Source organism: Lissotriton helveticus, chromosome 4_1 (assembly GCF_964261635.1).
Source record: "Lissotriton helveticus chromosome 4_1, aLisHel1.1, whole genome shotgun sequence".
NCBI classification, from domain to species: Eukaryota; Metazoa; Chordata; class Amphibia; order Caudata; family Salamandridae; genus Lissotriton; species Lissotriton helveticus.
The window spans coordinates 819,290,573-819,308,523 of record NC_136063.1 but is presented as its reverse complement, the minus strand read 5'-3'; the positions used below and the strand labels follow the sequence as shown (position 1 = coordinate 819,308,523).

General features: G+C 50.1%; 1 protein-coding gene across 1 annotated transcript in view; it reads right to left on the bottom strand.

Annotated features, from left to right (window-relative positions):
- SMCHD1 (structural maintenance of chromosomes flexible hinge domain containing 1) overlaps nucleotides 1–17,951 on the bottom strand; it is a 2,317,253-nt gene that overhangs the window by 1,872,135 nt on the left and 427,167 nt on the right. Inside the window, exon 14 of the mRNA XM_078687460.1 lies at nucleotides 16,625–16,738. Coding sequence (XP_078543586.1) covers nucleotides 16,625–16,738 — 114 coding nt within the window. The remainder of the gene's footprint in view (nucleotides 1–16,624; nucleotides 16,739–17,951) is intronic.

Here is a 17,951-nt window from a genome sequence, read left to right as displayed (position 1 = left end):
TCCTCGCAGTACGGGGAGGAAGGGCGGGTCATGAAGGAATCTGCAGCTAGAATCATTTCTACCAGATACATTGTAACCGAAGGTAAGTAACTTGTACATCTGATAGATACTACTAGCCGCAGATTCCTTAACGTAGAATAGATACCCTAGCCATACCCAAAGGGGAGGAGGGTCTGCGAGAGAACCTCACCCAACTTGGAATGTACACAGGGCCCCCACAGGGGATGTGTTAGGGGGCAGGAGGGACAGCTCAGCCCCCACCAAGCAGAGGTAAGCAAGAACAAGAGAAGGTAAGGCCAGGAGACCGCAGCCTTACCGAGGTACAAGAGGCATCCGCCAGAAGAAACCCCCAGAGGAACCGCCAGTGCTAATGAGTACCAAAATAAGAAGGAACCACCCAAATCCAAGGAGAAGAGGTGGAAAACGGAGGCTTAGCCCACCGTAGGAAACACACACCCCGCCAAGGGGGGGCAGTTGAACAGGCACCAGCCCCGAGGCAGCAGACAAGAATAGCCTGCAGCCGAGAAGCACAGGTTTGAAAAGGAAGACACAGTGCGGCAAGCCCCAGCAGAGCAATGGGCAGGAGCACGCAAGGACACACAAAAGCCCACAGAAGGGGACAACACGACCAGACGTGTCCAGCTGGCACCACTAAGAAGTAGTGCAGACAGAACAAGCCAATCGCAACCCGAACACAGGAGACCTCTTGGGTACCCTAGCCCGCCTGGAACACAAGGCAGCGGCCAGGCCGGAACGTCGGCTAACAAGGTGGAGACACTCCAACACGACGGCGCAGACGGCATACCAAAGCCTGCGTGGCGATTTATTAGACCCTGAGCAGGGCAGAACCTGGAGCAGTGAAATCAGCGCCAAGACAGAAGAAGAAGAAAAATAAGAAGACCGCATCCCGCAGTATACAGTGATGCTCGAGAAAGTGAGGAACCCAAGAAGGTGTCCTCACCCGTCCAGCTTAAGACAGAGCTACACAATAGCTACAAGTACCCCACCTAGGGTATGATACGTCCCAAACAAACCATGGGAACATCTCTTAGGGGAAAAATCTCGCAGCAGAGGTAAAAAAACAAAAGGAACAAAGGAACCTGCGAAAGCACGACAGATGCTTACCAATCAGACAAAATTACACAGATGGCCTAATTGGAGGACCCAAATGGCTTCTACCAACAGCCAAAGAGAAAAATACACACCACTAGATCAAAAGGGCTGTACCAGCAGCCAACAGCAGAGGGGTCAACTAAAGGACCCTGAAGGTATCCACACAGAACACACACAGGCGGCCAACGAAACACTAGGCCGAACCAACAAAGTGGGATAAATGCCTCGCCAAAGGCACCTGAGTGCCAACAAGTCAAAGCCTACGGAGGAGGAGGAGGAGGAGGAGGAGAAGGACGGAGCCCCGCAAGAAGTCTTTGAATAGCAGAATCTGCGTGGGTGTTAAATAAAATCACCCCATTAAATGGCAGGTCAACAAGACGCTCCCTAACATTCTCTGGAAAAACACCATCCCGCAACCACGCATGGCGGCGGAGAGCTTCAGAACTTGCCATAATGCGACCGAGGGAATCAGGAACATCTAAGGCTGAACGAAGAATAAACGCAACCAAGTCCCGACCATCTAGCACATGGTGCCGCAGGTCCGCGGAGATAGCTTCCTGGGAGGAGCGAGACCGGAGGGATTACACTGAATCCCATAGGCTGGAGGTAGCCCTGGCCAGCACACAAAGTGTGTTGAGCACTCGCAAGGCAGCACTAGTAAAAGCAAAGATGTTACGCTCCAAGGAGTCCAACCATCGGGCCTCCCGTGAAGGAGGGAGTAACGCCGAAGGCTAAGAAGGAAAGGCAGTCTGCAGAAGGGGATCCTGGGTCGAGGGTTGGAAGGAAAGGCAGACTGGATCGTGCGGAGCAGGACGGTGGCGGTGCAGGAACGGCTTAGGCACCGGATCTCCCATGGCAGGACGCCCCCAGAAGAGAGTTGGGGAGTGAAGCCTCAAAAGGAAGAAGCAGCTCCCATCCACCAGAGCCCTGGTGGAGGACCTCCAACAAATGGTCCGTAGGAAATGGGAGTGACCGGTTCGCCAATCCGTAAAATGCCTGCGGCCGTGGTATTGGCTCGGACAAAGGCAATACCCGCCTCCGTAGGAAGGCGCGGGGGAGAGAGCAATTCCTCCGTAGGAGAAGGCTGCAAACTCAGCCGCCCATCCCCGAGTCCAGCTGGAGAAAGGAACGGCCGGCCAGCCCTGTAGCTAGGGCGATCAATGGACGAGTGGAGTACCTGAGGGGTCTCCGGAGGAGGCGGAGAAGCCTGCGGGGAAACCAGCCGCGAGTTGCGGAAGAGTGTGTCCGAGGGTGGAGGCCACGGAGACGGCGAAGAACCCTCCCTAGAAGACGCCGGGGGAAAAAGCCACGACTGCGTCCAGTCTCTGGTAAAGAGAAGACGAGGAGATGACAAACCTCTGGAGAAGAAGGGACATCCGGAGACGAGTAGGTGACCCGAGGCCGGGACGGCGCCTTGGAGTCCACCACAGGAACCGATGTGTCCTAGATGGGTGCTGAAGAGGTCCCCAGGGGCGCATAGTCAACCTCCACCACCACGTGCTCGCTAGGAGAAAAGGCGCCGGCTCGACCTCAGACAAGGCAGCCGCCTGCGTAGAGGACCAAGAGGGACTCGGGAAGGCGCCCCAGGCCCCGGTTTCCACCCCCGGCACCGCCAGGTCCAGGGAGGAAAGCTGTCGGCGCCGGAAAGGTGTCAGCCCGGCCTCTGGTAAGGCAGCCGCCTGCCCAGAGGACCGAGGGGAGCTCTGGGACAAGCCCTGAGTCCCGGCGATCTCCTGCAACACCACAGGGAACCCCGCAGGGATTTGCAGCGAGGCAGAGACGCCGTGGGTCGAGAGGGGAACCCCGCAGGGGCGTACCTCGACGACACCACACCCCCACAACCTGAAGCCGAACTCGTCAGCGCCGGGGCCGAAGCCGCCGCCGACTCCGAAGGAAGGCCGCGCGCAAGACAAGGTATCCGTGGACTTCTCAGGGAGAGGAGGTGGGGGGCAAAGAAGCCTGCAGAGCCATAGCGTAGGCTTTCATCTGGGCCCTAGTCGCCCCAACGCCAGGAAACGGCCGATAGGGTGGCGATGGGCGAGGGTGCACGTCCCGAGGGGAACACGCGTCTTCTGCCGAACGAGAACAAGAACTCGGAGACAAACTGAAAGACCTACCAGCGGGCGATGAACGTCCTTGGGGTCGCGGCGATGGACGATGCCACAGTCGGAATCGGCGGCTCCTGGTGTCTGAGGTAGGGGATGGACGCTGTGACGAGACCGACCTGGACAAACGAACTGACAGCAATTTCATTCGGCGCTCCCGCCGGGACTTCGGTTTGAGGTGCTGACAAGCGTCGCAGTCCGTAGGGTCATGGTGCTCACCCAAACACCACATAAAAATCGGGTGAGGGTCTGTTGCCGACATCTGAGGCGCACAAGAAGTACACGACTTGAAGCCTGAAGGCATTCGCACACTGTTCCACAAACGCAAGGCAGAAAGAAGGCCTGAAAACAGGCAGGAACACAATCCGGATCCGCGTTACACGCAGAAAAGAATGAAACTGACGTAGGCGCGCCGGGGTGGGACTTATGTGACCTCGCTAACATCACGTACGCAGACAAGGTCAGAGGGGAGTCGCGTGGTGCCGTCGCCCCTGGCACGCAGGGATGCTGTGACAAAAAGTTTCCGGATCCAGTCTCACGCCTGGGGATAATTCTACGTTAAGGAATCTGCGGCTAGTAGCCTCTATCAGATAAGTCGTTTTGGATTTTATTTATGAATTACATTAAATGCAGCTCAATTGAATTAACTTCTTTGGCATATTAATGCCAAAAAGCAGACTGGCAGTCATCAACTCCATCCGCCAAACATCACCAATGGGTGCAAACAATTCATCCGCCATTCAGGCTCTTCTTTTGAGATGTATTCTAGATGATACAGAATCCTTGGTTGGTTTTGCAATTGTTAACTGGTACTGATAGCTCAGATTACTTACTAGAGCATATGCCAGCATATAAAATCAATTTATGCATTAAACTCTGTGACGCATGCCTGGTAGCACCTCATGGATTCCCAGGCCTGCTCGCTGTTATACGCTCCGGGGGCGCAACTTGCTTGGTGTGCATTGATTAGTCCCTGTAGGGATAGAGGTGTTCTAGCAGCGCTAGCTAAATTAAATATTACCACTATGGGCGACCTCTTTGCCAACGGCACGGCTTGCACCTGGGAGGACTTGCCAGCGGACGAAATCTCTGGCGCTATAGCCCTCCCTCGTTTTCAGTTTCACAGGGTGAGACATGCCTTACGCGAATTGCTGGGTGAGGATATGGCGGAACCGCAAGTTGTAGTATCTTACGACTATATAGTCACCGCCAAAACATCTATCCAGCTGATTTCGCGGCTGAACGGACAGCGCACTACGCGAAACCTCGATTAGCGTGGCAAACAGACCTAAACTCTGAACTTCCGGAGGACAAGTGGAGATACTGCTGTGCTAGTGTAAAAAAGGTGTCGCTAAATAGCTGACACCGCCTACTGCACTTTAAATTCCTCAACAGGGTCTATTATACACCTGAGCGGATGTTCAGATATGGCTTGCATGAGAGCCCCCGCTGTGAGAGATGTAGGGCACAAAGGATAAGTTACTTACCTGTAATCCTAGTTCTCTTCCAGGGGTATCCTCATCAAAGTCATAAGCACTGAATATTCCCGCCCATGTGCGGGACCCCGGAAACAATATAAAAATATATATATGTAAAAAAACACATATCTTGCTCCACATATATGTATGCACATATATTATTTTTCTCACACCAATGCAGCTCCATAACTGAGGCTAAAACAATGTAAACACATATACATGCACTGCAATTAGTAAGGAAGTAAAAGAAAAACACCTTAGGTCAAATAACCTTTGAACTTTGTGTTTTAATGAGTAGACCACTCATAAATCCTGAAAATTGCTTGTAAATAGACATTGTTAGCCCTCAGGCTGCATTGCAAAACAATAGCATAGAAAATGAAACAATTTTCAACAAAAAACTGGCACCGTGCCTTTAAGGCAGCCATGAAACTGCAGAAAACTAGAAAAACAATGGAGGAAGGACCACTCCAGTAAAAGCAAAGAGCTTTACCAACAAGCTATCTCCTCTTATTATAAAAACATAAAAAAGGCAAGGAAAACCAGCCTTCAATCCCAAATAGATGAAGCAGATAACTCTTCCAGAGAATTATACAAAATCTTAAGATGCTTCACTAACCCCACAGCATGTCAAAGTCCGGACACTTTCTCTCAGGATTTGTGTAATAAGATCTCACAATTCTTTGAAGATAAAATTGATATCATCTACAATACAATACTGGCCAAACACCCCAACAACACAGAGATGGCTGATGCTCTCTGTTCACAATCTAACTCGGAGACCTTCACCGATATCCCAGAAATTTCCGAAGGTGACATACAATCTCTATTACACACAATAAAAACTGGGTCCCCCCTTGACCTGCTTCCTCCTAGAGTGATGAACATGCTTAGCACTGCTCTCTGCCCCACTATCCAAAAAGTTTTGAACCTATCCTACAAAGAAGGTAAACTTCCTCAGCAATGGAAAGAGGCAGTGGTGAATCCTATTCGGAAAAATGCAAACTCCCCTTGGACAGAGCTCTCCAACCTTCGTCCTATCTCTCTGCTGCCCCTCCTGAGTAAACTGGCCGAGAAGCATGTTAATTTCCACCTCTCCAGTTTCATAGAGGAGACAGGGGGCCTGGACCATTCCCAATCTGGGTTCAGGCCCAACTACAGCACCGAATCAGCTCTCCTCTCCGTGACCGATAACATCAAGATGTCACAGGATAGAGGAGGCTCAATGATTCTGGTGCTGTTAGACCTGTCGGCCGCCTTTGATACTGTGTCCCACAAGATCCTTGTGAGCCGTTTGCAGGGAGTAGGCATAGGAGGACAGGCCCTCTCTTGGCTGGAGAGCTTTCTGTCCGGGCGCTCACAATCCGTCAGCTTGGGACCATATCGCTCCTCCTCTAGGATGCTCACGAAGGGGGTGCCACAGGGCTCATGCCTAAGCCCCACATTATTCAATGTGTACGTGGCCCCCCTTGCTGAGATTGTGAGAAAATATGGATTCACCCCGGTGTCCTACGCTGACGACACCCAACTTCTCTACCCTTTCCATTCCCTAAACACCAATGTTAGGGATAATTTTGCGGAAGGCATGAGGGCCATATCCAACTGGATGGCGATCAACCGCCTCCAATGCAACGTTGGAAAAACGGAGCTAATGCTCTTCGGAAAAGCGTCCATACTATGGTCCCCCGACTGGTGGCCCTTAGACCTGGGACCAGTACCAACCCCAAAACTAACAGTAAAAAATCTGGGGGTCAAGTTGGATCAAAATCTAACCTTGAAGGAACATGTGAGTACAGTCGCTGGGGCATGTTTCCACACAATTGGTTTGCTAAAGCGAGTCTTCCCATACTTATCAGATAACTACCGAAAGACCCTAGTGCAGACTATGGTGATAAGTAAAATTGACTATTGCAATGGACTCCTGATACAAGCCAACGAGAGTGCCATAAATCGCCTCCAGGTAGTCCAAAACACAGCGGCAAGATTGGTTTTGAATGCCCCCCCTAGAACCCCTTCTAAGCCTCTGCTGCGAGAACTTCACTGGCTGCCCATACGGCAACGCATTAAATTCAAAATCTGTTGCATGGTTCACAAATGCCTGTTCGGGAAAGCCCCCAATTATCTGACTCAAAAGTTGCCCCTCTACAAACCTGACAGAGCACTACGGTCAAGCAATCAATTGCTGATAAAAACTCCTCTGGTAAAAAAAACCAGACAAGGTGGCAGAGCCTTCTCTCTGGTAGGACCCAATCTCTGGAACAACCTTCCTCCCGACCTAAGACTAACCTCTAACCACTCCTCCTTCAGGAAAAAATTAAAAACCTGCTTATTCCTGGAAGAATAAATAATCAACTGTCAACTGATAATTAAAACCTCTGGTAACACCTGCCATGTCACTTGCGAGCAAAGCGCGGAGATACCCCGCAAGGGGTCGATTCTTGCGCTATATAAGAATATAAAATAAATAAAATAAAATGACCCCAGGCTTCCCATCATGCCTCAGGGGTGACAGTTAGGTCAGTTGTTCTTTGCATAACCCTGAAGACAGGGCTCAACCACAAGATTGAAAAAGTACCAAATCTCATTTACCTGGGGAGGCGGGTGGGTTGCTTATGACTTTGATGAGGATACCCCTGGAAGAGAACTAGGATTACAGGTAAGTAACTTATCCTTCTCTTCCAGGGGATCCTCATCAATAGTCATAAGCACTGAATAGAATAGCAAGCCCATCAACCACCTGCAGGTAAATGAGAAGTACATGACCCAACCAAGCAATAACAGCCAAATAACTCAGCTGTTAAACAGATTCCTCAGGGAGGCCTGGCCCACCTGGGTATCTGCTCTCGTGTCAGAATCTAGACAGTAATGTCTGGTAAATGTATGGACAGACCTCCAGGTTGCCGCTTTACAAATCTCAGACATGGGCACATCATGTAGGTAAGCCGCCGTGGCCGCTCTACCTCTAGTGGAATGCGCTTTAGGAGGAAAAACCAGGTTTCTGCGCCAATTGGTAAGCAAATTTGATACACGAAACGATCCACCTGGAAATGGACCGTTTCGATGCTGCATGGCCAGTTCTGATCGATCCGTAGTTAACAAACAATTGATCAGAATGTCGAATAGACTTGGACCTGTCCAGATAGAACTTTAAAACCCTTTTCAGGTCCAAAGAGTGTAACGCCCTCTCAGCTGGAGTAGAGGGATTAGGAAAGAAAGTGGGTAAAGAGATAGACTGATTGACATGAAAATCTGACACCACTTTCGGCAGGAAAGAAGGGTGCGTTCTGAGCACCGCTCTGTTCAAATGAAAAACTGTATACGGTTCTTTAGTACATAGGGCCTGAATTTCGCTCACCCTACGGGCTGACGTAATCGCTACCAAAAAAGCCGCTTTCCAGGAAATATGCTGTAAAGTAGCTTTATTAATGGGCTCAAAAGGTGGGCCCATCAACTTTGATAGTACTAGGTTCAGCTCCCAGGGAGGAGAAGGAGGCCGTACAGGAGGGTAAACCTTTTTCAGACCTTGCAGGAAATCTTTTACTGCTGGCAACTGAAAAAAAGAGGTTTGTGAAGGTGATCGCCTATAAGCAGTTATAGCGGCTAAATGCACCTTAATGGAGTTAAACTTCAAACCTGCTTTAGCAAGGTATAACAAGTATGGAAGAACTGTTTCTTCCTGACTCTTCACCGGATTGTGGCCATTCTGCATGCACCACATATAGAACCTCTTCCACTTGCATGCGTAAGAATGTCTCGTGGAAGGACGTCGTGCTTCTCTCAGAATGGACATGCAGTCTTGTGGCAGCCCTAGATGGCCGTACTGAATGACCTCAGGAGCCATGCTGGCAAGTTCAGTGACGGAAGGTTGGGATGGTGAATCCTCCCGTTCATCTTCGATAATAGGTCCGGCCTGCATGGAAGCCTCTTGTGAGGAGACACTGACAGGTGAAGGAGGTCCGTGTACCACCATTGCCTCAGCCAGTCGGGGGCAATCAGGATCATTGTTGTGCACGAGTGGCTCAGCTTGCTCACCACCTTCGGGATCAGAGGAAGGGGTGGAAAGGCGTACACAAATTCCCATGACCAATCGATCAAAAGAGCATTCCCCCTCGTTCCTGGTCGATAGAACCTTGAGGCGAAGCTTGGGCATTTGCTGTTTATGTCGTCCGCGAAGAGATCTATGGAAGGACGACCCCAAGACTGGAACACGTCGTCTAGCACTTCGTCGTTGAGAACCCAGTCTTCTCTGTCTGCGAAGTGCCGACTTAGTGCGTCCGCCCTCACGTTCTGCTCTCCTGGGAGGTGGACTGCTTGAACAGACAACTTGCGAACCTGAAGCCAATGCCAGATGCCCTGAGCTTCTAGTGACAGAGTCCTTGAGCGGGTTCCTCCCTGCTTGTTTAAATAGTACATAGTGGTGGTGTTGTCAGTCTGCACTAGAACCACCTCTTTCTGAAGCGAGGGAAGGAACGCTTTGAGAGCCAGGTGGACTGCTCTCAACTCCAGCAAGTTGATGTGGTAGGTGCTTTCCTTGGACGACCACAGACCCTGCACCTGAAGAGGACCCAAGTGCGCCCCCCAGCCTTGCAATGACGTGTCTGTGATGATCGTTTGTGTAGGAGGAGATTGATGGAAGAGAACTCCCACTTGCATGTTCTGCTTCTTCGTCCACCAAAGGATGGAAGATCGTGCTACCTCCGACAAAGTGATCTGATCGTCCCAGCGATCTGATTGCTGGTCCCATTTGTCCTCCAGATCCTGCTGAAGAGGACGCATCCTAAGTCTGGCGTTCGGTACTAAGAATATGCAGGAAGCCATCGATCCTAAGAGGGAGGCTATCTTTCGCACTTTCTGAGTCCTGTTGCGAAGAACTTGCTGGCACTTGAGTGCTATTGAAAACTGTATCTCCTCCGAAGGAAACACTTTTCCTACCTCGGAGTCTAGCAGAGCTCCTAGGAAGTGAATCTTCTGAGTGGGATGGGAGACCGACTTCTTGTCGTTGACATGCAGGCCCGGACGTTGACAAAGTTCTATGCATGTCTGGAATTGATTCCTTACATTGTCTGGAGTTGGACCTTTCAACAGCCAATCGTCTAAGTATGGGTGTACGAAGACTGCCCTGCGGTGTAGAGCTGCCGCCACCACTGCGACACACTTTGTGAACACTCTGGGGGCCGACTTCAACCCAAACGGAAGGACTTTGAACTGGTAGTGAGAGGTCCCCACCCGGAACCGAAGGAATCTTCTGTGATCTGGTCGTATCGGGACATGAAAATATGCGTCCTGAAGGTCCACCGAACACATCCAATCTGAGATGTGGATATATTTGGTGAAGCGACAACATGCAAAATTTTTCTTTTCGTACATGTAGATTGAGTGTTCTCAAGTCCAGAATAGGCCTGTATTCTGCCTTCTGGCCCTTTTTTCTGACCAGAAAATACCTCGAGTATACTCCTTTCCCCCTTTGAGCCACCGGTACCCTCTCGATGGCTGATTTCTCGAGGAGTGTTGCTACTTCTTTCTTTAACATTTGTAGCTGGTGGCTTGACGTTGACATCGGAGGAACGGGTGGAGGTAGACGATGGAAACGAAGACAGTACCCATTCTGCAGCGTAGACAACACCCATTGATCTTTTGTAATGGCCTGCCACTCTGTCCTGTGATGCGCAATGCTTCCCCCCACTGGAGTGGACAACGGCGCTGGGGGAAGTGAAGACTCATTGCTTCTGCTGAGACTTATTGAAGTTGTTGCCTTGTCGCTGATTTCCATTTCCTTTGGAATTGCGCTTGCCTTTGTATTGCGACTTTTGCTGGCCTTGCTGGTTCTGGCCCTTCTGCCAGTGAGGGGTTTGAACCCTCTGCTTCGAAGAGCCCTTGTTGTCCGAACGGAACTTCTTCCGGAATTCCTTTTTCTTTTCAAGCCCCACGGCTTTGAGGGTGTCTAACCTAGTCTTCATCCGCTGCATCTCCTCATCAGCACTCGCACCAAAGAGAGACGTGCCCGAAAAAGGAAGATTTAGAATTCTGGCTTGAGCCTCGGGTTTCAATGCCGTAAGTCGCAACCATGAGGATCTCCTCGCTGTGATTCCATGCGCATAACCATGCGCAGCCAACATTGCCCCATCTGCCGCCGCTCCTATAATCTGATTGGAGACTTGACTGCCCTCCATCAGAACCTCCTCAAAGTCCTTTCTATCTTCCTGAGGAAGTTTTTCAGAAAACCTCTGAAGTGAGTCCCACAGAGATCTATCATATCTGCCGAGCAGCGCTTCCGCATTGGAGACCTTGAGGAAAGAAGCTGAGGTGTTACAAACTCTTCTCCCCCATGAGTCTTGCACCTTGCTGTCCTTATCCGGTGGTACCGTGGATGAGGATGCTACCGCATTGGATTTTCTTGCCGCCGCAATGATTACTGAATCAGGCGGGGGATCAGACTTGAGGAACAGAGGATCCTCATCAGGAGGACGATACTTCTTGAGAATCCTCGAGGGACGGACTTCACCGTTGCCGGAGTCAGGAAGACTTCATTCACTGGGTCCATTATACCCGGGACCAACGGCAACAAAGGTTTGGGTGTCGTTCTGTGCTGTAGGGTTTCAAATATGACCGTCGTCTTGATCTGCGGAGCAGTCATAGGCACTCCTAGCTTCAGGGCTCCCCTGCCCAAGATGTCTTGGAACGAGAAAATATCCTCAGTTGGAGATATCCTCGAGCGTGGACTGTTTGTCAGGGTCGGAGAGTAATCCCTGTGAGATCGGGTCCTCGAAGAACTTGAAGAGCTACGGGTCCTCCTGGACCTAGATCTTCTACTTGAGCGCGTTCTAGAATGAGATCGGTCTCTGTGACGAGATGGTCTCTTACTTGAGTGCCTAGAACGAGACCGTTCCTTGCGGCGGGTAGCCTGGTCTCGATACGCCTTCAGCCGATCTGCCGTCTCCTTGTCCTCGGCCCAGTGGTGAAGAGGTCTATACCACCTTGGGGAAAGACGAATAGGAGGAGATTTGTGTGTGGGATCCTTCACTGGTGAACGTGACCGTGGAGGCTGATCCGCTTGATCCTGTTGCGATCGTGCAGGGGACTTGGACCTCTCCCTATCCGAATCGCTGTTTTGTCCATCCGAGGATCTGCCACTGCAAGATGCTGAAGAGGATGAGGATAGGCTAACTAGAGATCTAGAGGAAGACCTCGACTGGGATTCCTCTTCTGCGACCCTCCTTCTCTTGGCAGGAGGATCCTGTACTGGAGATTGTCCCACCTCCGCAGCCGATGCTGATCCTGGATGTGAGAAGTTGGCCTGATGTGCAGTGTTCACTATTCTAGTGATCACTATATATCAGTCCAAACAACCCTTATTGATGATTGGTTGTAAGTCAACCTTATAGACCAGCTATCCTAGTAGCATGGATACGAGCAGTCTAAGGCTAAGACTCTAGAGGGCGTGTTAAGCCAGCTGTTTTACCATCACATTACCCCTTGAACACCCAGTGAAAGGACACCACACAAGTGTTATGAAAATAAACAGTGTATTTATTAGAATCACAACAACCCTGTACTCTTTATGAGGACAGGGTGCTAGGCACACAACAAAACTCTTACGAAAATACTTAAGTTAGCACGGTATACACAAATGCCCGAGGGGCACGAAAAACCATATACTTTAAAAGTGGAATACGAATTACTAGCAGGTAAGTAACTATTCTCAGAGGCTTTGGGATAGCTAGGACTGGACTACTGAACCTTTAGATTACTAGCAGGAGGCCTAGGGAACTCTGGTGCAGAGTGTGCACTCTCACGCGGGATGCGGGACAAAGTCTATGGAAGCTAGAATTCACAAAGTTAGTGTTCACGGGCGAACCCGACCTGGTAGGGAGAAAACGACAGTGGATCCTGACCCTTGGATAGTGAGGCTATGCTGGGACACCGAAGTGCCGAAGTTACCTAGCCCAGGGGCTGCAGCTGCATAGGTCTCAAAAGACGTCGGGAATCCTCGTTGCCGGACCAGGAGCCTGGAAGAAAGGAGTTGCTGGCAGGCGACCAGTGAAGATTGTTCGAGTGATCCAAGCCTGGATCGAAGAGGGATGACACCTGAAAGCAGAGGGGACCAAGTTCGTGACTACTAGCCAGTAGTCAGTGGGCACCAGGAGGGCACCGGATGGCAGTCACCTCGACTAGGTGAGTGGGTGACGCTGGCTCTGCAGATCTCACGGACCAGGAGGCGTTGTCGGCGACCAGGATGGAGAGGCGAGCTGTCCCACGATGGTTGGAGCTGTCGGCGTCGAAGTCACCCAGGATTGGGCAACAAGCCTTGGCTAATTCAAGCCCACGCGGTGGACTCAAAATGGCGTCTTGAGTGGACCAGGAGGGTCCGGGGTGCTCCTCTTCTGGAAGGGAGCAAGGGCCAGCCTGGAGCAACCAGACCAGCAGCAGAAATGTCGTCGGGCGTCGTTCAGAAGGCCACAAGCCAGCAGGCTAGTAGCCAAACAACGCGGTGAGCAGAAAAAAGCAGAAGGGCCCCACGCAGATCGTGGAGATGCTGGGAGGCTGCACTTCGGTGCTGGAGCTGCTCAGGGTCGGGGCTTCTCGGACCCCAAAGCACTCACCAGAAAATTACTCGGCGGGCTTGCTGTGCAGAAGTCGTGCAGTCTTGCAGATGGCCGGTCCCTCGAGGTCTCGTCGCACCCACGGTTCTCAGCTGGGCTGTAGAGGTGGGTAGAGGTCAGAGGTGCCAGGGAAGCCGGTTCTCGTCGAGCTGGGCAGTCGGATTCCGGAGGAAGGACTTGCAGCAGACCGCAGTGTTCTTCAGATGGTGCCTGCGGATGCAGGGTGACTACTCCTTAGCCACAAGGGAGAAATCTTAGGAAGAAGTCTTGAGTTCCTTTCGTAGAAAGTAGTTTCAGGATTCAAAGATGATCTGATTTGGAAGGGGGCCAGTCTCTACCTTTATCTGGGAAAAGGGGGCTGGCACGCGACTAGGTCCTGCCCTATGGGTGGGACCAGGAGGGGGGTGGTTACACCCACTTCCTTGGCGGCTTTTTCCCCAGCACAGGGTCTGGAGTGTCCCTGGAACTGGTTCAAGCCAGCCTATGCACAGTGAGCACCGGGGTGCCACGTGCAGTCACCTTCCTCTGAAGCCCTGCCTACCTACAATACACAAAATCCTGTCTGGGACGGTGCTGGCACCGCCCCTGGCAGGAAACCCTTTGTCCTTATCTCCTGCTCTGGGAGGACTCCCAGCAGCAGGAGGGCAGACTTGTGTCTCGGTGGCAGCATCCATTTTGTGGAGCTGAGGCTCTGTTTGACTTTAACCGGGGTTACAGGCTACAGGCATGTTGTGTCCCTCTAGAAGGGTGGAATGCTAACCCCGTCGCCAGAATTGGCGAGGGGTTAGTATTCCAATTCGTATGACACCTTACTCGACATGTTTTGATAAAGCGATACCAGAGTTGGCATTTAACCGCGAGGATTATAATGTACTTAAGGGTATATGGTATGCGATATCATGGAAACGGCTAAGGGATGGATCCCGAAAGCCGCAGACAGGCTCAGCTCATGCCAGAGCACCATCTCACACGATTCCAAGCACTCTGCCTTCAGGATTGTTAAGGCCTGCCATAGGAGTGACTGATAGGAGATCTGTGTGTCCATTTTAGGGTTAGATATAGGTATACTATATCTAAAGCAAAGGGTGAGTACACCACCTTGCCCCAGCTGTCGTGCAGCCAGTTGTGTCAGTTTAGTTAGTCAGCCCAGGGGTGGCATAATACATGCTTCAGCCCCTGGGAGACTTCTGGGTACACCTCAGCCCTGGGTACAGGGACTTGGAGAGGGCCCAGTGCCAATTCAGTACCTGAGTACACTTTGGATAGAGAGAACAGCTAGGCTGTGGGTCTGATTAGCAGGCCCACAGCCAGGGAAAGTCGTAAACCAGTGCAGCAAAAAGCAAAAATCTGGGTGATCATAGGATTCCAGACCCTACTCTCCTACACTGGAGAACCTAATTGAGGCCTTAGGGCTTGAGACTGGTCCAATGGTTCACCCTCTTTCTCCTGCAGCACCTGCTTCAAAGGCGACCTCTCCTGTGACCTTGCAGGAGAGATGTTCACTGGCTGCGAAACGCTCTGTTCCCTGGATCTCCGCTGATCCATCGACGGTGGCTGTATCGACGCCGAGCGCCGAGCAGATAGATGCTCTCTCTACGTCGACCGTGGTTTCCTCGACGCCGACCTCGGGTGGCGATGACTGTCCTTCGGCATAGAGCATCTCGCCGTTGAAGGCGGTCTACTCGACGACGACTGAGGCTGATTCGACGCCGTTCGCCGGTGCTCTGTCGACGACGGGGTGTGCCTCGAGGCCGAATGCCGCTTGCCTGAATGCGACGGAGGCTGCCTCGACGTTGAACGCCATTGATCGGGCGTCGACGTGGGCTGCTTCAACGTCGATCGACTATGTGTCGACAGAGGCTCCTTCGACGCCGAACGACCATGACGAGTCGTCGACGGAGGATGTTTCGACGCCGAACGCCGGTGGCCAGGCCTCGACGGAGAATGCCTCGACGTCACAGCATGACGATGCTGCTTCGACGTCAGGTGGCTCGCCGTCGAACTCTTCCCCTTCGACGGTGACCTATCCCTCGACGCTGTCTGTAGCGGAGGTACCTTGGATGTTGACGCTGAAGACATCTTCTTCGTCGCCGTCGACTGCTTCTCCAACGCCGATCTCGACGCCGAATGTGAACCAGTCGGGGCTTCTTTCGACGTCGACCGCGCCTTCCGACTTTTCTGCTTCTTTGGAGATCTTCCTCTCTCAGAAAGGCCCTAAACACGAATCCTCTCACGTTCCTTCAGAGTTCTGGATGATAAAACCTGGCAGTGTTCACAGGTTTTCGAGGAATGAGAGTCTGGTAGGCACAGGATACACACTGAATGAGTGTCAGTCTTGGCCATCTTCCTTCCACATGAAGGGCATTTGTCAAAGAGTGAAGGCATCTTTGACAGAAAAATCACCTTTTTTAAGCCTAAAAAAAGGTAGCAGTAACACCCTAGGTCAAAAAGACGTCGAGTGAAAGCGAAAAAAAAGGTTACTTCCTCCACGTAACCGACCCAAAAACTACTGGCCATTGTATCTGCAGAAGAGGCATGTTCAGGGGGGTGGCAACTCGTGTGACAAGCACTCACTCACAGACACAGAAAGCACAAGGATAGCTACATCACAGCACTCTGAAGTAGAAGACCCACCTTAGCTGATCAGGATTGTATTTGTGATACCAGCTACGCGCTGGAAGGAGTGTGTACGGATATTCTATATGAAGGTGTGAAGGAGATGGAGTATTGTATGTGTTATAAAAATTCGACTTTGGAATTGTGGGAGTATTGTCGCGTTAGCTAACTGATTCTGTAACGTACAAGATACTGTAATGATCTTAATCGATGCGTGCCAATTTGATGTTGTCTGATTGTATATTGTTGAAATGCCAATAAACAAATTTAAAAAAAAAAAAAAAAAAATAAATTTATGCTTTCTCCTTAATACTGATAGTCGTCAAGATTTTCCAACTTTCTTAATGCCTCAATTGCTATCATACATAACACTACAACTTTGTCCCTCTTTCCACGTGAAACTCCAATGTCAGTGTTGCATTAGAAAAAAAATCAGGCTTTAGTGCATCTGCGTAACCTCAGGCTAAATGGTAACACACACCACAGATTAATTTGTTCCATCAACTTGTAGTATACCCTTACACTGAAATGTTAAAGGCCGTACATATATTTCAGAAACGTATCTATATCCACAGCAATTTATATATGCTTCATTTGATGAATATTCACTATTTTTCCAAAACAGCATGTTGCACAAAGTGCAGCTAGCGTGCAGCTACGTCTTGAAGGTTCACTGATTAAAATAACACTATCTGTATTTTCAAAGACTTACCAAGGTAATTTGAACCTCTCCTCCAGTTGCATACACATCACCTTCATGATCTCCATGAAGAAGGAACTGTACAATGCTTCCATGATATAAGGGAAGAGTTTTAATTGATTTTACCTAAAGATAGAAAATTAACAACATCAAAATGTATAAATTAAATTATACTTTAAAATAAAAAAGTGCAACAAACCAAAACAAATACTAAAGTATGTAAACTTGGCTCTTATTTATCAGCTGTCACCTATTGTCAACGAACGCAAACGCCACACCTTCTTGCTAGACAGGAGATGGTCATTAAATGCTATTAAAAAGCATGCAGCTTGTAAACTGCTTGTATCAGTTGACGTGATTTGGTCTATCACTTCCCATATGGCAGGCAAATCTAAGTTCTAAATACGAAGACTACTACCAGCCCTTGTTGCTTTAACAGCCAGGATGGAAAGTGGGCATTTTTAATGAGCATAGGAAATAATTAAAAAAATACATCACACATGTATCTTATCTTTGGTCTTCCCAATTCCAGCTAATCAGAAGAAGTCTATCTAGCATAATATGTTCTCAGAGAACAAAAAGGTGTGTGTATGCGCTAGGCTTCAGGTACCCGAATACACAACCATTTTTTTAAGCTCAGGTATGCGCCGAGGCATTCATGAGCTAACATTTCCAGAACAAACACGGAGCAGCCAAAAAGACTGATACAACTATTCAGACTTGTTTATCAAATGTGACAGAGGGTTGTCATGGCTTTGGTGGATTGGACATGACGTACAGTTCCGTAGCTTCAGTATCAATCTTTCTGATGTGTAATCTATCTTTTCTGAAGAATTCCTCCTTGCTTATATCCGTCCAGGTGCCAGACTGGTTAAAAAAAACTTAAACAGCTCTCCTGTGCTGCATAGTTGGTGCCTCGGCTTCAGGATTCACCCAGGATATGACATCATATAAGGCACCACCCCAGCCCACTAATGTTAGTTCCATCCTTTTGTGCCCGATGCCCTCAGAGGCAGATAAGAGGCTGACTTGTTTGATAGAAACTGCAGTTTTTAGAAACTAAATTAGGACCTTATTGAGGGTTGCAACAATCTTACAACCCACTCTTCAGAATTAATAGTATCGGTGAAGAATCTGTAGGTGTTCGCGTTGGCGATGGATCCCCTTGCACCTGGGTGCGGATTAACGCAGAGTTCCATGGCTCTGAGTGGTCTAGAGAGATTTCCGACCGAATTGCACTCTATGCGGACGATGTCCTATTCTTCCTCAGCAACCAGATAGGTGGGGACCAGACTACTGCAAATTATGCAAATCTTCAGGGGGAGCGGCAGCTCGGGTG